Source organism: Thalassophryne amazonica, chromosome 8 (assembly GCF_902500255.1).
Source record: "Thalassophryne amazonica chromosome 8, fThaAma1.1, whole genome shotgun sequence".
NCBI classification, from domain to species: Eukaryota; Metazoa; Chordata; class Actinopteri; order Batrachoidiformes; family Batrachoididae; genus Thalassophryne; species Thalassophryne amazonica.
This window is the reverse complement of record NC_047110.1, coordinates 85,529,483-85,554,010: the sequence shown is the minus strand read 5'-3', so window position 1 is coordinate 85,554,010 and position 24,528 is coordinate 85,529,483. Positions and strand designations below refer to the sequence as shown.

The 24,528-nt window shown below is 43.3% G+C and overlaps 1 protein-coding gene across 1 annotated transcript in view; it reads right to left on the bottom strand.

Annotated features, from left to right (window-relative positions):
• brsk2a (BR serine/threonine kinase 2a) overlaps positions 1–24,528 on the bottom strand; it is a 721,035-nt gene that overhangs the window by 122,581 nt on the left and 573,926 nt on the right. Inside the window, 1 exon segment of the mRNA XM_034176871.1 lies at positions 11,782–11,898. Within this exon segment, the coding sequence (XP_034032762.1) occupies positions 11,782–11,898 (117 nt within the window).

The window sequence follows — 24,528 nt, the reverse complement described above, 5'->3', positions numbered from 1 at the left end:
TTAACAGAGCCCTCGATTTTACAAAGCCACCATCATCCCGGGAAAGCAGGCACTTGTCAGGACTATATCATCATTGGCAATGACTACAGGGGCACCAGATGCAAGTATAAAGGAACATGCTTCAGTTCCTGTGTAAGCAGGAACACTGGGGATGTAAATGAATTTCTTCCGTTCCCTAAGAAGTGCCATCGGACTTGAGACTTGAACCTGAGGCTGCAAGTCAGACATGGTGATTTGTTGTACAGGAGCCCCTGGCTCCGTTCCTCTACACCCTCTAGACTGCAGAATTCTCCTACAGTTGAGGTTCTCTGCCAACTCTGCAAATGCTGGCATCATCACAAATGAGGAGGTTGGGGAGTACAGAAAGATCATACAGGACTTTGTGGCCTGCTGCTAGTGGAACGTCCTCCAGATCAGAGCAGGAAATACCAAGGAACTGGTGGTGGATTTCCACAAGCACAGACAGTCCTCCCCAACACAGGTGAATACCCAAGGAGTGGACCTTGAGATGGTGCCATCCCATAAATACCTGAGTATTCACCTGAACAATAAACAGAGCTGGACTAATCACTCATCTACTCAGTTTAAGAAGGGCCACAGCAGGCTGTATCTTGAGGAGACTGAGGTCATTTGGAGGGAATGGGCACTCCTAAAGACCTTTTGTGACTCTGTGGTGGCATCAGCATCTTCTCTGGAGTGGTCTTCTGGGGCAGATAACAGACAAACCTATTAGAAAGGCCAGCTTTACAATCAGAGAGCCTCATCCACAACTAGACTCCAAGCTGTCACTGATGTTAAATTGAGCAATACACGGTATTAAGAACAGGGGTATGTCAACTTTTGATCAGTGTCCTTTGTGTAGTGTCTGTTGTCATTATGATTTAAAAATACTAAATACAGTTGTTTGACAATAAATGGCTTCACCCAACAACTAACCATGAGTGGAAAAAAGTTTCTGTGTTATCATTCATATACTCTGAAGAATGGCCAAAAAAAAACAAAAATTATGCCAGGGTATGTAAACTTTTGAGCACAACTGCACACGCACACACACACACACACACACACACACACACACACACACACACACACACACACACACACACACACACACACACACACACACACACACACACACACAAATCTTTTACCTGCAGTAATTTTCAAAAACATAATTTAAACTATTTTTTAAAAATAGGCACAACATGCTGTACCAGATGGAAAATATTATACAATAATTAATGCTCATTTCATAAATGTCTGTACACGTTTGTGGAGAGCCATGAATGCTTTTGCAAAAGAAATGGATGTTGGAAGTCAAAATGTAGTTAGTTTAACAGCCAGAGAACAAATGCAATGTTAGTTTGTGCGTATAAAAGTGGTTTAATGAGTGTCTAGCTGAGGTCTGTACACACAGCGCTCATATGCTCAGCTGTTTTCTTGTGTATGCACAATTGTGACCTCTGACAGTCCAGCTTCCACAGACTGTCAAAATACAAGCAAAAACAACACTCCAAAATTCCAAGCGGTTCAAACATGAGTCTATGCAAATCTGGCCTTCCTGACTGCAGTGTCACAGCACATTATGCAGAGGAAGATGTGAAATGGGAGGGGGAGAGCAACAAGCCTGAGATTTGCAGTAGTTACGCACCATAAGCACCAAAACACACAAATCACAGCAGAAATTAGTATGAATACAAACAGATAATTTGCAGAGGCTTCAAGTGAAAAACCCAAGATGAAGCCAAAGACTGAATTAGAGATTCAGCTTTCTATTTGAATGAAACCCAAAATTTTAAAGAGCAGTTGTCTCCATCCACAATCCATAGAAGTCCAAGAAAGTCAAGATTTTCATTGCAAAGCAACATTCAATTATCTGAGTTCACTGATTAAAACCATTCTGAGTCGATAGGAGAAGTTCATCAATGAAATCAACAAATCAACTGTGCAAAATTACCTGGAGCAGTCTGTAGTTGCAATGAAAACCTTGACCTTCTTCAACCTTCATGGTAAATGATTGGCTACAAGAGCTAAGGAATACTCAAGATTGTAGAACATCATATTATGACACTATACGGTAATCTTTTCCCTCTTATTTATATTTTTCTACGTCAGTTCCTATTCAGCTTTTGTACCGCTGAAACAGTTTGTAAGCAAGAGTGAATTCCAAAATCTATGAGCTCAGTTCAGAGTCAAGTCATGCAATGAATGATTATTGGCAAAAATTGGGTTTGTGTTTTGTTTTTTTTAGTTCAATGGATAGATACAGATTATAGGAAAAAAAAAATTTCTTAAGGTATATGAAAAACAACAAAATCATCATCTGTTTGACCAGATACTAATTTTGATACACGGTTATGGAGATTGACATCCAATCAGTGTTTTCTTGCTGGGTGATAAAGCACACGTATTCTCTTGCAGCTAACCCAAAGAGGGGACCCCCCCCCCCCAACTCCACCCACTAAAATTAAAAAATCTGTTTACATTTTTACTTCCGACAAATACTTTAAAATTGTTACCACACTGCTATGAGTTATTTGTGCGATAGCATAAAGTCAGTAAACACATTTAGTGAAGGATGTCGCATCATACTCAATCTTTGGAAACTACTGAAGTGGAAAGCAGACTACGACAAGATGTGCGAAAACCTCAGAACAAACAGGATTTGCACAAAAGCTCCACAATCTTTCACATTGCACACAACTGGGGGGTATCTTTACTTTAAGAGATGTGAGTTGCTATGAGAACAATTAAATAAATATTTTACCTTAAATGTGAAAATTTTATTTTTCCAATAACTAAATGCACACACCTGAGCTTGTTCTCACAGCACGCAAGGTAACTTTTGTCAATCAGTGAGGGACGAAAAAAAAACAAAAAACAGCAAACTGCTGATGAACTCATCTGGGCATATCGTGAAAGAGAGAGAGTGAGAGAAACTTCCATGTGCGTGTCAATATGCCTGCATGTCTGAATGCATTTATATGCTTCCAGGCTCTCCATACTGTACCTGGAGCAAGTATCATCTTCACTCAACTCCATTACCCGTGGCAAATGGAATACATTTGTGTCAGAGTGCTGCATGGCGAGAGGGGGCCAGATAAATGCGTTTAATTAAAAACTGTCATATCCACACTTAGAGATGGGACAGTCAGAAGAGCATGAATAATCACCAAACAAACATACAGAATGTGGCACATGCACACAAACACAGCATAGGCACACAAACACAAATGATGCTCAAACATTCCTGTGAGAATCGCAGCGCACACAATGCAGTGGAGCTGAGAGGGGAACAAGAGCAGGACTGCTGCGCATAGCTCCAAGTATGTGTCTATGTGTGTTGATCCATGTTTACACGTTTACATATACGGTTTTGTATTTGCACTTGCACTTTGGAAGTTTGTAAATGTACCCGGGGAAATAAGCAGGTTTACGCACAGCAAAAGTTCCTTTTTGCACGGTGGTGTATGTACGAGGTCTGTTAGAAAAGTATCCGACCTTTTTATTTTTTGCAAAAACCATATGGATTTGAATCACGTGTGATTGCATCAGCCAAGCTTGAACCTTCGTGCGCATGCGTGAGTTTTTTCACACCTGTCGGTTGCGTCATTCGCCTGTGAGCAGGCTTTGTGTGAGCAGTGGTCCACCCCTCTCGTCGGATTTTTATTGCAAATAAAATGTCTGAACGATTTGGAGCTTTGCTGCATCAAATTTTTCTAGAAACTGTGAGAGACCTCCAGGTGGACACCATTCGGAAAATTCAGATGGCTTTCAGGGATGATTTTATGGGGAGAAGAGAAGCGGAGGGATGCGCCACGGAGCCGCTCATGGCGCGGACAAAAGCACCTCCGTGTTGGTCTCACAGGACGGCTTTCAGACGGCTTTCGGTGGCTTTTCAGTCGTGTGACTATCCGAGAAATTGTGAATGAACTGGAAATGCCAGGACATGTCCTGTGAGGCTTCATCACGGCGTTGTTTTAAGCCATGCGGCTCCGTCCCGACGCTCAAATTTCTCCGCTCCTCTTTCCATGACAAAAACTCCTGTAACAGTGGAATGTGCCGTTCATTTCCAAAGTGAAGGCTTTGTTGATCCGGGACGTCATCTGACTTCCACAGAAACTGCAGAAGACGTGGACATCAGCACTTTTTCGGCACATTGAGACAGACGTGTGGAGAAATTCGTGCCTCAGGACGGAGCCGCATGGCGCAAAGCAACGCCGTGATGAAGCCTCACAGGACATGTTCTGGCATGTCCAGCTCATTCACAATTTCTCGGATAGTCACACGACTGAAAAGCCACCGAAAGCCATCTGAAAGCCCTCCGCTTCTCTTTCCATGACAAAAACTCCTGTAACAGTGGAATGTGCCGAAAAAGTGGTGATGTCCACGTCTTCTGCCATTTCTGTGGAAGTCAGACGACGTCCCAGATCAACAAAGCCTTCACTTTGGAAATGAACGGCACATTCCACTGTTACAGGGGTTTTTGTCATGGAAAGAGGAGCGGAGAAATTTGCGCGTCGGGACGGAGCCGCATGGCGCAAAGCAAAGATCTGGTTGTTTCAGCGGGGTTTCAGCCTGTCGATCGGCGCTCGGAGTGCGCCGTGCTCTCAGACGCTGTGGGCGGTCTTTAAACCGGCTGGAGCACTCCTTAATCTGTGTAATCCCCATAAAATCGTCCCTGAAAGCCATCTGAATTTTCTGAATGGTGTCCACCTGAAGGTCTCTCACAGTTTCTGGAAAAATTTGATGCAGCAAAGCTCCAAATCGTTCAGACATTTTATTCGCAATAAAAATCCGACGAGAGGGGTGGACCACTGCTCACACAAAGCCTTCTCACAGGCGAATGACGCAACTGACAGGCGTGAAAAAACACGCATGCGCACGAAGGTTCAAGCTTGGCTGATGCAATCACACATGATTCAAATCCATATGGTGTTTGCAAAAAATAAAAAGGTCGGATACTTTTCTAACAGACCTCATATATATGCAAAAGGTGCAGCTCAAAATATTATTATTTCTACAGCACAAGGTCACTTCACACAGAAGCTGATCAGGATGAGAAGCTGCGATACACCAGTATCATCTCACATCAATATAGACAAACATATTCATACCTATGGTCAATTTAAAGTTTATTGCTGTGAGGCAAGAGTGCTAACCATTGAGCCACCATTCTGCCAATGTTAGAATAAAGTCAAGCTGGAGTCAAGCATCTATATATATATATGCCTGCACACACGCATGGTAATTGACAAGGGCATATGCGCCGATGCTGGAAACTGTGATCCCAGTCAATGGAGGAATTTTAATCGTTCCTGCAAAATGCTATCATGGGCTAAATGGCTTTACAAAGTAATGGTAAGGGGTAAGATAAAGCCCTCAAAGTAAACCACTTATTGTTGCCACAGAAGAGGCCAAAAAATATCATTACAAGTGTTTGGTATCATGAAGACCTGCAGACATATAAGTGTGCATATTTATCATAAAGTTAGTGTCTGGCCTTAGTCTGCTTGTGTTTTGACAACACCATTGTTTTGTTTAGACAACATGACACCAAGTACAAGTCGACTGTCAGCAATGTGCTTGTTCTTCTGCTAACAACAGAAATGAATACTACTAATAGTGGATACAAGAGTTATTGAAAAGGTTATATGCTCTGACAAATCGCTGCGCCATCATAGGATGCAGTAAGTGACCCGTGTCAGCGCGACTGTTTCATCTTACACAAGACCGTGCACAGCAGACCAAAGGTATTTTCAGGCACAAGATATCCACGCTATATTGTACAGAGTTTAAAGCTACATTTAAACATGAATATTTTGTTCCTGTTGATGATAAAACGTTTTAAAGACCTTGCTGGCAACAGCTGCAATTACTCTGTGTGCATACAATATATACAGTAGTGTTCAGAATAATAATAGTGCTATGTGACTAAAAAGATTAATCCAGGTTTTGAGTATATTTCTTATTGTTACATGGGAAACAAGGTACCAGTAGATTCAGCAGAGTCTCACAAATCCAACAAGACCAAGCATTCATGATATGCACACTCTTAAGGCTGTGAAATTGGGCTATTAGTAAAAAAAAGTAGAAAAGGGGGTGTTCACAATAATAGTAGTGTGGCATTCAGTCAGTGAGTTCATCAATTTTGTGGAACAAACAGGTGTGAATCAGGTGTCCCCTATTTAAGGATGAAGCCAGCACCTGTTGAACATGGTTTTCTCTTTGAAAGCCTGAGGAAAATGGGACGTTCAAGACATTGTTCAGAAGAACAGCGTAGTTTGATTAAAAAGTTGATTGGAGAGTTGATTCAGTTGATTGGAAACTTAAACGCAGGTGCAAAAAATTATAGTCTGTTCATCTACAATGATCACCAATGCTTTAAAATGGACAAAAAAACCAGAGACACGTGGAAGAAAACAGAAAACAACCATCAAAATGGATAGAAGAATAACCAGAATGGCAAAGGCTCACCCATTGATCAGCTCCAGGATGATCAAAGACAGTCTGGAGTTACCTGTAAGTGCTGTGACAGTTAGAAGACACCTGTGTGAAGCTAATTTATGTGCAAGAATCCCCCCCAAAGTCCCTCTGTTACATAAAAGACGTGCAGAAGAGGTTACAATTTGTCAAAGAACACATCAACTGGCCTAAAGAGAAATGGAGGAATATTTTGTGGACTTTGGGTCCAAGGGCCGCAGACAGTTTGTGAGATGACCCCCAAACTCTGAATTCAAGCCACAGTTCACAGTGAAGACAGTGAAGCACGGTGGTGCAAGCATCATGATATGGGCATGTTTCTCCTACTATGGTGTTGGGCCTATATATCGCATACCAGGTATCATGGATATGTCAAAATACTTGAAGAGGTCATGTTGCCTTATGCTGAAGAGGACATGCCCTTGAAATGGGTGTTTCAACAAGACAATGACCCCAAGCACATTAGTAATCGAGCATAATCTTGGTTCCAAACCAACAAAATTAATGTTTTGGAGTGGCCTGCCCAATCCCTGGACCTAAATCCAATTGAGAACTTGTGGGGTGACATCAAAAAAGCTGTTTCTGAAGCAAAACCAAGAAATGTGAATGAATTGTGGAATGTTGTTAAAGAATCTTGGAGTGGAATAACAGCTGAAAGGTGCCACAAGTTGGTTGACTCCATGCCCCGCAGATGTGAAGAAATCATGAAAAACTGTGGTTATACAACTAAATACTAGTTTAGTGATTCACAGGATTGCTAAAAAAAAAAAAAGCAGTTTGAACATAATAGTTTTGAGTTTGTAGCATCAACAGCAGATGCTACTATAATTGTGAACACCTCCTTTTCTACTTTTCTTTACTAATAGCCCAATTTCATAGCCTTAAGAGTGTGCATATCATGAATGCTTGGTCTTGTTGGATTTGTGAGAATCTACTAAATCTACTGGTACCCTGTTTCCCATGTAACAATAAGAAATATACTCAAAACCTGGATTAATCTTTTTAGTCACATAGCACTACTATTATTCTGAACACTACTGTAAGAGAGGCATATGGTAGCTATACACTCAGAGGCTTGACGAGTTCAGTTTAATATACACAGTTGTAATGTGGGTAAGTAATAATACTGAATGCACGATATGAGGTTAGGTTTATTACCAAATAAAAGGTTACAGTTCTTGAAGAAACAACAGAGCCTTCTGGTGATTTCTATCCACAGAAAGTGACAGATGTTATGGTGAAATGACTGCAAATCCCGTGAAGAAAACTGCAAACATTTTGCAAAATATACTGAAGTAGCTGAATTATGATTTCATTGGATGTTTAAAAGTGTGCTGTGAAGCAGGAAAAATAAATAGTAAAACTATGGGACTGTATAAAAACATATGCAATATTATAAGACTGAAATTACATTACTGAGGTTCAGACCAAATGAAAAAAGCATATATATTCTTTATGTCAACTTGACATAAGTATAGCATTTAAGATTATATGCATGTTAGGAGTGGCTCCCAGTCCTTTATTTATTTTATCTTTATTTAACCAGGAAAGTCTCACTGTAATTAAAAAACTCTTTTGCAAGGGCGTCCTTGCCAAGAGGCAGAAAAAATGACACAACAATTACAATTAAAATGACATACTAACAGTTACAATTTAAGGAAGTCATCTCAAGTGCTCTCAGTATGGATTTACACTCAACAAAAATATAAACGCAACACTTTTGGTTTTGCTCCCATTTTGTATGAGATGAACTCAAAGATCTAAAACTTTTTCCACATACACAATATCACCAATTCCCTCAAATATTGTTCACAAACCAGTCTAAATCTGTGATAGTGAGCACTTCTCCTTTGCTGAGATAATCCATCCCACCTCACAGGTGTGCCATATCAAGATGCTGATTAGACACCATGATTAGTGCAGAGGTGTGCCTTAGACTGCCCACAATAAAAGGCCACTCTGAAAGGTGCAGTTTTGTTTTATTGGGGGGGGATACCAGTCAGTATCTGGTGTGACCACCATCTGCCTCATGCACTGCGACACATCTCCTTCGCATAGAGTTGAAGAGAACACCTCTCCAACGTGCCAAACGCCAGCGAATGTGAGCATTTGCCCACTCAAGTCGGTTACGACGACGAACTGGAGTCAGGTCGAGACCCCGATGAGGACGACGAGCATGCAGATGAGCTTCCCTGAGACGGTTTCTGACAGTTTGTGCAGAAATTCTTTGGTTACGCAAACCGATTGTTTCAGCAGCTGTCCGAGTGGCTGGTCTCAGACGATCTTGGAGGTGAACATGCTGGATGTGGAGGTCCTGGGCTGGTGTGGTTACATGTGGTCTGCGGTTGTGAGGCTGGTTGGATGTACTGCCAAATTCTCTGCAACGCCTTTGGAGACGGCTTATGGTAGAGAAATGAACATTCGATACACGAGCAACAGCTCTGGTTGACATTCCTGCTGTCAGCATGCCAATTGCACGCTCCCTCAAATCTTGCAACATCTGTGGCATTGTGCTGTGTGATAAAACTGCACCTTTCAGAGTGGCCTTTTATTGTGGACAGTCTAAGGCACACCTGTGCACTAATCATGGTGTCTAATCAGCATCTTGATATGGCACACCTGTGAGGTGGGATGGATTATCTCAGCAAAGGAGAAGTGCTCACTATCACAGATTTAGACTGGTTTGTGAACAATATTTGAGGGAAATGGTGATATTGTGTATGTGGAAAAAGTTTTAGATCTTTGGGTTCATCTCATACAAAATGGGAGCAAAACCAAAAGTGTTGTGTTTATATTTTTGTTGAGTATAAAAGTGCTCAATGAAATAAGTTCAGTTAATTTCCAGTTTTTTTCCAACATGTTCCATGTAGACGGAGCTGAGTAAATGAAAGCCCTTTTTCCCAGTTCTGTATTGGCAAATGGAACAGAGTGCAACAAATGATCATTTGAACGGAAAAAGTAAGAATCAACACTTCTCTGTGTGATTAAATTACAGATGTAGGAGGGCAGCAGCCCAAGCATGGCCTTATAAATAAAAGTATACCACTGTCCCAACCTCCTGGTGGACAAAGAAGGCCATCCCACTCGAGAATACAGTTCACAATGATGGGTCAAGGCTTTACAGTTGGCGACAAATCTCAAAGAACATGATAAACAAGCATCAATCTTTTGAAGATATTGAGCTGAGGCATTCATATACAACCTGTCCGCATAATCTAAAATAGATAAAAATGTTGCTGACAAGCCGCTTTTTCATCTCAAAAGAAAAAGTGAAAGTTGGAGTTTCTTCCCAAGATTGCTTGAAAGTGAGGGAATCATCAAGCAAGACACCAAGATATTTGCAGGTGTGAACCACCTCGATGACATTTTCCTCAAGACTGGACACCGTAGGGGTAGCTTGAGGCACCTTCTTGGTGTTTGCAAACATTAGTTTGGTGTTGTCAGCAATAGGCACCAGTTTTAGCCTTTTTTTTCCCCCATGAAGCCCCGCAAACGTGAATCAAATAATAGCAAACACCCTCCGGTACTACCCCGCATGCATATGCATGGACCAAAGCTGTTGTTTTTGTTTTGTTTTAGGGGGATGTTAACTTTAAAGCTAAGGTGTAGAGTATTTAGGGATGTTCTAACATGAATAGAATATAGGATTCATAACCATATATGATGTATTAGTGACATCTATTTGCAACAATAATTCAATGACTTTTCATGAGCTTAGAATGAGCCCTTCATAGCTACATGGGAGCAGGTCCCCTCATCGAGGCCGCCATGTTGCACTGCCATAATGATGCAGTGGCTCAAAAGGGACATACTGTACCTACTCTGTTTTTTGCATTTTGCAGTGACAGTAGAAGTGTGAAGAAAAAAATAGCAGGAATCAACAGTTGCTAATGCAGGCTAACAAGTTTGAGAACCTTAATTTTTGTGAAAAAGAAGATCATATAAACTGCTTATCATGATGTAATAAGGGAGCACAAATCGCCCTTGGCAGCAAATAAATAAATAACAAACAAAACAAAAGGAAAAAGAAATTAAATCGTGACCTTGGACAAATTAATGCAATCTGCTGCCTCATTACTAGACCTCACTAAATCCTACACACTATTGGTTTATCACATAACTTTAATCATTTTTCTCTCTAGTTTACTCTTTGGCTCATCTACAGAAAGAACGGCTCTTTTTTTACATAACATCTGTGTTATTATGACTTTATGTATCAAGTGCACTTTACTTGTGATCTTTGGTGCCCACTGAGGGGGTGGGGGGTGCTTGGACCCCAGGTTGGGAACCACATACATTGCTTCTTGGTTATGTTACATGTATCTCTCCATTATTAGCCTTATTATAATATAGGTACACTGGGTGGTTTCCACCTGTAATGTGGTTCTCCATGTATTGTTGAGTTGCATCAGGAAGGGCATCCAGAGTAAAACTTGTGCCAATTCAACATGCAGATCCACCTCAGATTTGTTGTGGAGATCCCGAGTGCAAACAAGGGAGCAGCTGAAGGGACTTAATATAGTATAGGAACAATAGTTCTAAGGTAACTTGGTTGGGGCAGATGTACATCATTTTTTTTGGCTTCATGAATCTGATGAAAATTTTTGAGGACATGGAACAACATCTGACTCATTTTCAGATGTCCTGGACTAATCAGCACTTTTCTCTGCAGCTGTGAAATCAATTCTGTCACGGGGGTTATGCTCCAAACTGCTTAAAAGTAAATTAACTGTGCTGGGTTCCCAACCAACAAGTATAAACATTGTCCACTACCCTTGAATGAGGCTGAAGGAAAAGTTTTCAGAGAAAAAATATTCAATAATTCTACTCTACCAGAACATCATTTTATTTGAGTTTTTTCCCCCCATGAAGTACAGCCTTCACACTTTGAAAGTGAGTTTCCTTTCAACTGAATTCATGACAATCGTTGTGAGATTGATGGGCTTGGAACAATAGTGACTGCCGGATCATAAAGCCAGCATCAGATATGAGGAGATGGAGAGCAGTAATGTGTGGCCGTGGCCCTGGCCGAGCTCACAGCCACATAACAAACTCTCTGAGAGACAACCACTGACTCCTGGAGAGACAAACACTAAAACAACAGGATACCTAGTAAAGAATTTAATATCTACCTTCATCATTCTCCTTTACTTCTCCCTGTCTATTTTATTTCTATTTCTCTAGCTGTCACTAACCTGCAAGTGCGTGAGCCCTCTAACTGTGACCCTATTTTACATTCGTTTTCAGACGATGCAAATGAATACAACAGGAGCATGTTAGGTCATGTCTGTTACTCACCCACAGCTGGTTTCCAGCAGACTGTCCCCAACCTGAAGAGAGGCCATGCCAAAGTCTGCTATCCTGATGTTGTTCTTTTCATCTAACAACAGGTTCTCTGGCTTCAGATCCCTGTGGCTGAAAGTCAGAGAGACAGAAACACAATGTGGTTAATAAATCACAAAAAAAATTCAGATTACGCTGCACAATATCTTGTTTCAGGCTTGTCATTGTGATGTGCGCATGTACAATAGCCACGCTACAGGACACATCCCCCAACCAATCAAACATGTCAACCAAAATTTTTTGGGTAGTTTTCATCAACAACTAATCTACAAGAGAGGTCTGCCTGATAATAACAGGGGTCTTGCTTATATGCTGTTTTTTGTTTTTTTGTTTTTGCTAGTAAGCAAGTTCAGTCCATTATTTGTCTGCTCATCAGTATTAAACTCCCACCACACAAACTCAACCTCAAAGTGTGAAGACGTTAACTATTTTATTGTGTTAATCTTGATATAACATCCTGTTGGTCAGCAGCATTTACATTCAGAACTTTTACTCTGAAATGTCAGAAAGGAAGGACCTGTGTTTTCTTTGCATTGCATATGACTGTGAAAGAAGCTCTTCTCAATGGTGGCACAGCAGAACTTAGCTGAGCGTAGCTGTATTATCTTTGCGTGGAGCTGTGCTGAAAACAATTGAAAAAGGAGGAAAAACAGAAACAGCTACAAAAATAAAATGAATTCCGGCTGTATGTAATTAGTTCCAGCACAGAGCAGGAGTGATATGTGACAGAAAGGAATCTGCAAGAGTTTAAAGCTATGTATTACAATACAATAATGAGTCCAGCTATGCTGTATGGCTGAGAGGTTGTGACTAACAAAAATGCAGGAGGTGGAGCGGGAGGTGACAGAGCTGAAGATGGTGGGATTTTCTCTGGGACTGACGAGGATGGAGAAGATTAGGGATGAACATATCAGAAGAACAGCACAGGTAGGACACTTTAGAGACAAAGTTAGAGAGGCAAGATTGAAATTAGAACATGTACAGAGGAGGGAGCCAGCGTATATAGGGAGAAGGATGCTAAGGATGGAGCCACCAGGCAAGGGAAGAAGATGGAGGCCTAAGACAAGGTTTATGGATAGGCTATAGGAGGAATTGCAGGTGGTTGGTGTGACAGAGGAAGATGCAGAGAACAGGGTGAGACAGAGACAGATGACCTGCTGTGGCATCACCTAATGCAAGCAAGAAGTAGAGGTTCCATGTAGATAGATTCCTTCAACTTTTTAATTTATGTTTTACTTCCTGTACAGATGCATTCTCCTATAAATTCACACTAATCACTGAAGAATGACTCATTCTTTCTAAACAGTTATTCAAGTTATACAGTGAGGAAAATAAGTATTTGAACACCCTGCGATTTTGCAAGTTCTCCCACTTAGAAATCATGGAGTGGTCTGAAAGTTTCATCTTAGGTGCATGTCTACTGTGAGAGACTTAATCTAAAAAATAAAAAAAATAAAAATAAAAATCTGGAAATCACAATGTATGTTTTTTTAAATAATTTATTTGTATGTTACTGCTGTAAATAAGTATTTGAACACCTACCAACCAGCAGGAATTCTGGCTCTCACAGACCTGTTAATTTTTCTTTAAGAAGCCCTCTTATTCTGCACTCTTTACCTGTATTAACTGCACCTGTTTGAACTCGTTACCTGTATAAAAGACACCTGTTCACACAATCAATCACACTCCAACCTGTCCACCATAGCCAAGACCAAAGAGCTGTCTAAGGACACCAGGGACAAAACTGTAGACCTGCACAAGGCTGGGATGGACTACAGGACAACAGGTAAGCAGCTTGGTAGAAGACAACAACTGTTATGATTATTTACTAGAAAGTGGAAGAAACACAAGATGACTGTCAATCTCCCTCGATCTGGGATTCCATGCAAGATCTCACTTTTTGGGGTAAGGATGATTCTGAGAAAGCTCAGAACCACACTGGAGGACCTGGTCAATGACCTGAAGAGAGCTGGGACCACAGTCACAAAGATTACATCAGTAACACATGATGCTGTCATGGTTTACAATCCTGCAGGGGAGCAAGGTCCCCCTGCTCAAGCCAGCACATGTCCAGGCCCGTTTGAAGTTCACCAGTGACCATCTGGATGATCCAGAGGAGGCATGGGAGAAGGTCATGTGGTCAGATGAGACCAGAATAGAGCTTTTTGGAATCAACTCCACTTAACATGTTTGGAGGATGAGAACAACCCCAAGAAAACCATCCCAACCGTGAAGCATGGGGGTGGAAACATCATATTCTGGGGGTGCTCTTCTGCAAAGGGGACAGGACGACTGCACCGTATTGAAAGGAGGATGGATGGGGTCATGTATTGTGAGATTTTGACAAACAACCTCCTTCCCTCAGTAAGAGCACTGAAGATGGGTCATGGCTGGGTCTTCCAGCATAACAATGACCCCAAACACACAGCCAGGACAACTAAGGAGGGGCTCCGTAAGAAGCATTTCAAGGTCCTGGAGTGGCCTGGCCAGTCTCCAGACCTGAACTCAATAGAAAATCTTTGGAGGGAGCTGAAACTCTAAACCTGAAAGATTTGGAGAAGATCTGTATGGAGGAGTGGACCAAAATCCCTGCTGCAGTGTGTGCAAACGTGGTGAAAAACTACAGGAAACGTTTGACGTCTGTAATTACAAACAAAGGCTACTGTACCAAATATTAACATTGATTTTCACAGGTGTTGAAATACTTATTGGCAGCAGTAACATACAAATAAATTATTAAAAAATCATAAATTGTGATTTACTGGATGTTTTTAGATTATGTCTCTCACAGTGGACATGCACCTAAGATGAAAATTTCAGACCCCTCCATGATTTCTAAGTGGGAGAACTTGCAAAATCGCAGGGTGTTCAAATACTTATTTTCCTCACTGTATCTATATTATAATAGCCAAGTGGCCTCTGTGCGCATGCGTGGGTATGGCTTTGATTACGGAGAAACCAGGGAGAGCTGACATTTGCTGTCTGGTACGCTTATGCATTTTGGGCCAAGGATCAATGCTATGAAAACGGAAAGTTTATAGGACTAATATTTTTGGAGAAATTTGCAATTTTAGCTCACCAGTAAACAATGGACATTGTGCTGCAATGCACCATGGGAGTTCAGGGTTTGGGGGTTTTAAATGTTGTTATTATGGGTCATGTTAGTTTAACAGTGTTAGTGTTACTGATTTATTGTGTTTAACAGTGTTGTTAGTGTTACTGATTTATGGTGTTATTGTAGTTCAATTGGTTTAGTCAGTTTAGTTCAGTGTCATGTTGTTGTTACCATGAGTCAAAACAGTATTGCTTTCGATATCTTCTCCCACTGTTTCTGTTTGTGCGTGTGGAAAAATTAAAAGCACCAGCTTGCAGGAGAACGCAGAAAAACAGCTCTGTGTACGTGTGACTGGGGACAGCTGACATTTGCCATTTGGTATGCTTATGTATTTTGGGTCAAAGATGAAGAGCGCCAAAATGAAGCATTGATAGGAGTAATATTTTGGAGAAACTACAGATATTAGCTAACATTGTTAATTACATTCTGGACTAACACGCCATTCCAGCAGGGGGCGGTAAATCATATTTATATTAAAAGCGTCAGTGTTTGCGTGCATTATTTTATTTAGTAAGCAAATGTAAGTACATAATATAATTGTAAATACGTTAAAAATACATGGATGACACAAGAAATTGAATGTGGTCCATTTAAAAATAGAATTGATTATAAAATATAAAATAATAATAATAATAATAATAATAGTGTGTATACAACCCCTGGCAAAAATTATGGAATCACCGGCCTCAGAGGATGTTCATTCAGTTGTTTAATTTTGTAGAAAAAAAGCAGATCACAGACAACACAAAACTAAAGTCATTTCAAATGGCAACTTTCTGAGGAAATTCTGCAATTCTGAGGAAAAAATTATGGAATCATGAAAAACAAAAGAACGCTCCAACACATCACTAGTATTTTGTTGCACCACCTCTGGCTTTTATAACAGCTTGCAGTCTCTGAGGCATGGACTTAATGAGTGACAAACAGTACTCTTCATCAATCTGGCTCCAACTTTCTCTGATTGCTGTTGCCAGATCAGCTTTGCAGGTTGGAGCCTTGTCATGGACCATTTTCTTCAACTTCCACTAAGGATTTTCAATTGGATTAAGATCTGGACTATTTGCAGGCCATGACACTGACCCTATATGTATTTTTGCAAGGAATGTTTTCACAGTTTTTGCTCTATGGCAAGATGCATTATCATCTTGAAAAATGATTTCATCATCCCCAAACATCCTTTCAATTGATGGGATAAGAAAAGTGTCCAAAATATCAACGTAAACTTGTGCATATAGTGATGATGTAATGACAGCCATCTCCCCAGTGCCTTTACCTGACATGCAGCCCCATATCATCAATGACTGTGGAAATGTACATGTTCTCTTCAGGCAGTCTTTATAAATCTCATTGGAACGGCACCAAACAAAAGTTCCAGCATCATCACCTTGCCCAATGCAGATTCGAGATTCATCACTGAATATGACTTTCATCCAGTCATCCACAGTCCACGATTGCTTTTCCTTAGCCCATTGTAACCTTGTTTTTTTTCTGTTTAGGTGTTAATGATGGCTTTCGTTTAGCTTTTCTGTATGTAAATCCCATTTCCTTTAGGCGGTTTCTTACAGTTCGGTCACAGACGTTGACTCCAGTTTCCTCCCATTCGTTCCTCATTTGTTTTGTTGTGCATTTTCGATTTTTGAGACATATTGCTTTAAGTTTTCTGTCTTGACGCTTTGATGTCTTCCTTGGTCTACCAGTATGTTTGCCTTTAACAACCTTCCCATGATGTTTGTATTTGGTCCAGAGTTTAGACACAGCTGACTGTGAACAACCAACATCTTTTGCAACATTGCGTGATGATTTACCCTCTTTTAAGAGTTTGATAATCCTCTCCTTTGTTTCAATTGACATCTCTCATGTTGGAGCCATGATTCATGTCAGTCCACTTGGTGCAACAGCTCTCCAAGGTGTGATCACTCCTTTTTAGATGCAGACTAACGAGCAGATCTGATTTGATGCAGGTGTTAGTTTTGGGGACGAAAATTTACAGGGTGATTCCATAATTTATTCCTCAGAATTGAGTGATTCCATATTTTTTTCCCTCTGCTTGGTCTAAAGAATTAACCGTTACTGACTGCCACAATTATTTTTCCTGATTTCTTATAGTGTTTCTTAAAGCCAGAAAGTTGCCATTTGAAATTACTTTAGTTTTGTGTCATGTCTGTGATCTGCTTTTTTTCTACAAAATTAAACAACTGAATGAACATCCTCCGAGGCTGGTGATAAGAACCAAAACAATTTATAAATACATTAATTTATACATACATTAATACAGTAAATTAACATTAAAAAAAATTACATAATTAACACAAAAGGGTTGAGTTCCTCTTCTAAAAACATTCTGGACTCACACGCCATTCCATCTCATTACAGAAGGTTTGCTGAATTTATTACCACCCTTGAAAAATGTCAGCTATACGAGGTCTGTCAATAAAGTATAGGTCCTTTTTATTTTTTTCAAAAACTATATGGATTTCATTCATATGTTTTTACGTCAGACATGCTTGAACCCTCGTGCACATGCGTGAGTTTTTCCACGCCTGTCGGTGACGTCATTCGCCTGTGAGCACTCCCTGTGGGAGGAGTCGTCCAGCCCCTGGACGTGTGGGCGGATTGCAGCGTCGGCTCGCAGCCGCGACGCTTCGCCACAGGAAAAACACCTCTGTTGGAAGCCTTAAGGACAAGTTGGAACATGTCCAGCTGTTAAACAATTTCTCATATACTCACTCCACTGAAAGCCATCAAAAGCCACCTGGATTTTACAAATCGTCTTTCATTAAAAAAAATCTCCTTTAACAGTGGAATATCCGGATAAAACGCTGAAACCGACTTCTTCTGAAACTTCTCTGTTCTCTCATGACATCCTGGATCAATAGAGCCTGAAATGTGGAGGTTTTCAGCTTGAAACAGGATGATGACGGCGCCTGGGATTGCTGCAGCGACGTCTCGCTCCATGGGAAGTCCTTAAAGCGACAGTATCACCTCAAATCCTCATCAGCACCGTTAAAATTTTCAACCGCAAACCAGCTTAATTTTTCGAACCGTGTCCACTTCGATGTGTCTCACAGGTTTAGAAAAATTTTGATCAACAAAGCGCCAGTCTCTCAGCAACTTCTCAGACAAAGGAATTCCGACGAGGGGCTGGACGACTCCTCCCACAAGGAGTGCTCACAGGCGAATGACGTCACCGACAGGCGTGGAAAAACTCACGCATGCGCACAAGGTTCAAGCATGTCTGACGTAAAAACATATGAATGAAATCCATATAGTTTTTGAAAAAATAAAAAAGGACCTATACTTTATTGACAGCCCTCGTATATTTATAAACCACAACCCAATCTAGAGCCCGTGGATCCCCACAGGCAACACACTTGTATTCCTGTATTTTTGTTACATCATTATATATATATATATATATATATATATATATATATATATGGTTTGTGTGTGTAGTAGTAGTAGTAGTAGTAGATACAAAATTATCGCAATGCCAGTTTTTCCAATATGCAGCTCGTCCAGCTAAAAAGCCGGAGCCACCAGAGGTGTGCTGCTGCAGTATCTATTAAAATCTTGTGGCTCCAGCTTGGCATCACATCCACATGGGCAGTGCACACTCAGGAACACAACTGTGAACAGTGCAACATCTTAATTGGAGCATCCTCCTCTTCTCTACACCATTTTGATGTGTCCATGTTGAATGTGTCACATGCCCAACATGTGAATGGCACAAGGTGTGACAGCCCCCTGCTGTTTCCTTTCCTACTCCTGTTTCCCTCCTTCCTTGCCTCACGTTTCTGTGTTCTCATGTCCCAAACAGTCACTGGTGAAATGTCTGAGCAAAGGGCGATGAAGGGAACAAGCCACAGAGGTTCATTAGCTGCCATTTGTTACAGCTGAAAACAGCAAGGGGGATCATCTCCTGCAGACTCTCTCTCTCTCTCTCCTTTAAAAGGACTATCGAGATAAATATCCTTTCTAATGCTGCACATGCTTTTACTGAGTCAGAGGTTACAATCTCAATTTTAATGAGGGATGGTTTAAAAGGAAAGTATCATCTGGGCTTCATGGCACATTTAACATCTTTTCCAGAGTTGAAGATTCACTCACGTCACACTGTGCTGTTTTTGTGAATTGTGAACATCGCAGACATCATGTGTGCACACACTCCGATGTCCATCTCTCCTGCACATAGCTACATATGCATACGGCTGCCACCCTCTGTGGTTTTTGTAGTCAGAGAGAGAACCAGAGGGCTGTCAGGATGTCATGAGCTGGACTTTCATCTTTCACTTTTTAAGCTAATGATGGAGAGAAGCGAGCAACAAACGCAGACCAAGGCTGCCTTTGAAGAGTGGCTCGTTACAATGGACGTTTAACCTTAGATGACATCAGCTGCTGTACAACTCATTCTGTGTTCTCGGGGATAAGCTGTCAGCTGCTTTGTTATCACACTCTTGGTCCCTGTGATCTCAGCAATAATTGAAATAAAACGCAGGTAGCATCTAAAACAGTTCTTCCCAGGTCAAAACCTTTATCTAGTCACAGAATCATCATTTGGGATTGCCAGTCGCCTCCATCCATCCATTTTCTTCCGCTTTATCCGGAGTCGGATCGCGGGGGCAGCAGCTCAAGCAAAGCCGCCCAGACCTCCCGATCCACACACACCTCCCCCAGCTCCTCCGGGGGAACCCCAAGGCGTTCCCAAGCTAGCTGAGAGATGTAGTCCCTCCAGCCTGTCCTCGGTCTTCCCCAGGGCCTCCTCATAATGGGACGTGCCCGGAACACCTCTCCAGCGAGGCGTCCAGGGGGCATCCGGAAAAGATGCCCGAGCCACCTCAACTGACTCCTTTCGACGTGGAGGAGCAGCGGCTTGACTCCGAACTCCTCCCGAGTGACCGAGCTCCTCACCCTATCTCTAAGGGAGCACCCAGCCACCCTGCGGAGGAACTCATCTCGACCGCTTGTACTCGCGATCTCGTTCTTTCGGTCATGAGCCAAATCTCATGACCATAGGTGAGGATCGGAACGTAGATCAATCGGTAAATCGAGAGCTTTGCCCCCCTACTCAGCTCTCTCTTCACCACAACAGTCCGATACAGCGACCGCATCACTGCAGATGCTGCACCGATCCGTCTATCGATCTCATGCTCCATCCGTCCCTCACTCGTGAACAAGACCCTGAGATACTTAACTCCTCCACTTGAGGCAAGGACACTCCACCGACGTGAAGAGGGCAAAGCACCTTTTTCCGGTCGAGAACCATGGCCTCGGATTTGGAGGTGCCGATTTTCTTCCCGGACGCTTCACACTCGGCTGCAAACCGCCCCAGTGCACGCTGAAGGTCCTGATTTGACGAAGCCAACAGAACCACATCGTCCGCAAACAGCAGAGACGAGATTCTGTGGTTCCCAAACCAGACCCCCTCTACACCCTGGCTGCGCCTAGAAATTCTATCCATAAAAATAATGAACAGAACTGGTGACAAAGGGCAGCCCTGGCGGAGGCCAACGTGCACTGGAAACAGGTTTGACTTACTACCGGCAATGCGAACCAAGCTCCTGCTGCGGCCGTACAGGGACTGGATAGCCCTTAGCAAAGGACCCCAGACCCTGTACTCCCGGAGCACTCCCCACAGGGTGCCCCGAGGGACACGGTCGAACACCTTCTCCAGATCCACAAAACACATGTGGACTGGTTGGGCGAACTCCCATGAACCCTCGAGCACCCGATGGAGCGTGTAGAGCTGGTCCAGTGTGCCGCGACCAGGCTGAAAACCACACTGCTCCTCCTCAATCCAAGGTTCGACCATCGGTCAAATTCTCCTCTCCAGTACTCTGGAACAGACCTTATCGGGGAGGCTGAGGAGTGTGATCCCCCTATAGTTGGAATACACCCTCCGGTCCCCCTTCTTAAACAGAGGGACCACCACCCCAGTCTGCCAATCCAGAGGCACTGTCCCCGATCGCCACGCGATGCTGCAGAGGCATGTCAGCCAAGACAGTCCCACAACATCCAGAGACTTAAGGTACTCAGGACGGATTTCATCCACCCCAGGAGCCTTGAGACCGAGGAGCTTTCTAAACACCTCAGTGACTTCGGCCTGGGTAATGGATGAGTCCGCCTCTGAGTCCCCAGTCTCTGCTTCCTTTTCGGAAGACGTGACGATGGGATTGAGGAAATCCTCGAAGTACTCCTTCCACCGCCCGACAACATCCCCAGTCAGGGTCAACAGCTCCACACCCGCACCGTAAACAGTGCTGGTGGAGAGCTGCTTCCGCCTCCTGAGGCGTCGGACGGTTTGCCAGAATCTCTTCGAGGCCAACCGATAGTCCTCCTCCATGGCCTCCCCGAACTCCTCCCAGACCCAGGTTTTTGCCTCTGCGACCGCATGGGCTGTGGCACGCTTGGCCTGCCGGTACCTGTCAGCTGCCTCTGGGGTCCCACCTACCAACAAAGATAAGTAGGACTCCTTCTTCAGCTTGACGGCATCCCTTACTTCCGGTGTCCACCACCGAGTTCGGGGATTGCCGCCGTGACAGGCACCAGAGACCTTGCGACCACAGCTACGAGCGGCCGCATCGACAATGGAGGTGGAGAATATGGTCCACTCGGACTCCATGTCTCCAACATCCCCCGGGATCTGGGAGAAGCTCTCCCGGAGGTGGGAGTTAAAGACCTCGCTGACAGAGGGTTCCGCCAGTCATTCCCAGCAGACCCTCACGATACGTTTGGGCCTGTCAGGTCTGACCGGCTTCCTCCCCTCCCAGCGGATCCAACTCACCACCAGGTGGTGATCGGTCGACAGCTCTGCCCCTCTCTTTACTCGAGTGTCTGAGACACGTGGCCGAAGGTCAGATGATATGACTATAAAGTTGATCATCGACCTCCGGCTCAGGGTGTCCTGGTGCCACGTGCACTTATGGAGACCCTTGTGCTCGAACATGGTGTTCGTGATGGACAAACTGTGACTAGCACAGAAGTCCAACAACTGAACACCACTCGGATTCAGATCAGGGAGGCCGTGCTTCCCGATCACTTCCCTCCAGGTCTCACTGTTGCCGCCCACGTGGGCGTTGAAATCCCCCAGGAGAACAATGGAGTCCCCAGTCGGAGCGCTATCTAGTACCCCTCCCAGGGACTCCAGGAAGATCCGGTACTCTGCACTGCTGCTCGGCCCGTAGGCCGAGACAACGGTGAGAGACCTGTCCCCGACCCGAAGGCGTAGGGACGCGACCCTCTCGTTCACCGGAGTGAACTCCAACATATGGCGACTGAGCTGGGGAGCAATAAGCAATGTGACCCCAGCTCTCCGCCTCTCCCCGTGGGCAATGCCAGAAAAATGAAGCGTCCAGCCCCTCTCCAGGAGTTGGGTACCAGAGCCCATGCTGTGCGTGGAGGTGAGCCCGACTATCTCTAGTTGGTATCTCTCAACGTCCTGCACAAGCTCAGGCTCCTTCCCCGCCAGCGAGGTGACATTCCACATCCCAACAGCCAGGGGCTGTGAGCATGGACCGGGCCGCCGGGCCACCCGCCCTCGACCGCCACCCAATACTCTCTGCACCCGACCCCCATGGCCCCCTCTGCAGGTGGTGAACCCACAGGAGGGCGGGCCCACGTTGCTCTTTCGGGCTGAGCACAGCCGGGCAACATGGGCTAAGGCCCGACCACCAGGCGCTCGCTCGCTTGCCAGTCGCCTCATCTTTAACAAATAGTGGAGTTACTGTGCATCCAGAAGGTATTCACAGCGCGTCATTTTTTCCACATTTTGTTACGTTACAGCCTTATTCCAAAATGGATGAAATTCACTTTTTTTCCCTCAAAATTCCAGACACAATACCCCATAACAATAATGTTCAAGATTTTTTTTTAATTTTGCAAATTTATTAAAATTAAATAACTAAGAAATCACATGTACATAAGTATTCACAGCCTTTGCCAAGAAGCTCAAAATTGAGCTCCAGTGCATCCTGTTTCCAGTAATCATCCTTGAGATGTTTCTACGGCTTTACTGGAGTCCACCTGAGGTAAATTCAGTTGATTGGACATGAATTGGAAAGGCACACACCTGTCTACATATAAGGTCCCACAACTGACAGTGCATGTTTTTGCTTAATGATTCCTCCACAGAGGAATGCTGGTACTCTGACAGAGTTACCATCAGGTTCTTGGTCACCTCCCCGACTAAGACCCTTCTCAGTTTATCACTCAGTTTAGACTGGTGGCCAGCTCTAGGCAGAGTCCTGGTGGATCTGAACTTCTTTCATTTATGGATGACGGAGGCCACTGTGGTCATCGGGACCTTCAAAGCAGCAGAATCACATACATATGATTTCTTAGTTTTTTTTTTTTTAATAATTTTGCAAAAAAAAAAAAAAAAAAAAAACTTTTTTCATGTTGTCATTATGGGGTGTTGTAAGTAGAAATCTCAATGAAAAAATTAATGTATCCATTTTGGAATGACATTGTAACATAAAATGTGGAAAAAGTGAAACGCTGTGAATATTTTCACCGCACCGTGCAGTACAAGGAGCAAACATTTTCTGAAATCACCAGAGTGAGACTGGCTGAGCACATCAACTGTGTGTGTGTGTGTGTATATATATATAGATATATATATATATTTTTTATATATATATATATACACACGAGGTCTGTCCATAAAGTATCGTACCTTTTTATTTTTTTTAAACTATATGGATTTGATTCATATGTTTTCACGTCAGACAAGCTTGAACCCTCGTTCACATGCGTGAGTTTTTCCACGCCTGTCAGTGACGTCATTCGCCTGTGAGCACGCCTTGTGGAAGGAGTGGTCCTTGTCGGATTTTCATTGTCTGGAAAAGGCGGAATGATTTGGGGTTTTTTCCATCAGAATTTTTTCAGAAGCTGTTAGAGACTGGCACCTGGAAACCATTCGAAAAATTTATCTGGCTGTCGGTGAAAATTTTACGGGCTTCACAGAGAATAAGGTCTGTTACTACAGCTTTAAGGACCCCTTTAAGGACGCTCGGCGCACCGCGCTCTGAGCTGCGACGATGCGGCACAAGCCACCGGACCATTTCTAAACGGATGGCTCTGTGGATATGAGACTGTCATGTGCTCTTTCTCTGGTTATCACAAGAGCTGGACATCAGCCATTTTCTGGCAGCTTTCACTTTTAACAAGAGATTTTTTCATGGAAAGCTGCGCGGAGGCTTCGCGCGTCACGACTAATTCGCTTTGGAAGCGAGACAAAGGAACACCTCCGTTTCGGCGTGCCAGAGGACAAGTTCGGACATGCCTATCTCGGCTTTCAATGCTTACCAGTCGAGTGAGTTATAAGAGAAATTGTGGAGAGCTGGGCATGTCCGAACGTGTCCTCTGACACGCCGAAACAGAGGCGTTCTTTGTCTCGCTCGAACAGCGAACCGGTCGTGACGCACAAAGCCTCCGCGCGGCTTTCCACGACAAAATCTCTTGTTAAAAGTGAAATCTGCCAGAAAATGGTTGATGTCCAGCTCTTGTGATAACCAGAGAAAGTGCACACGACGGTCCCAGCTCCACACAGCCATCCACTTAGAAATGATCCAGTGGTTCGTGCCTGTCGT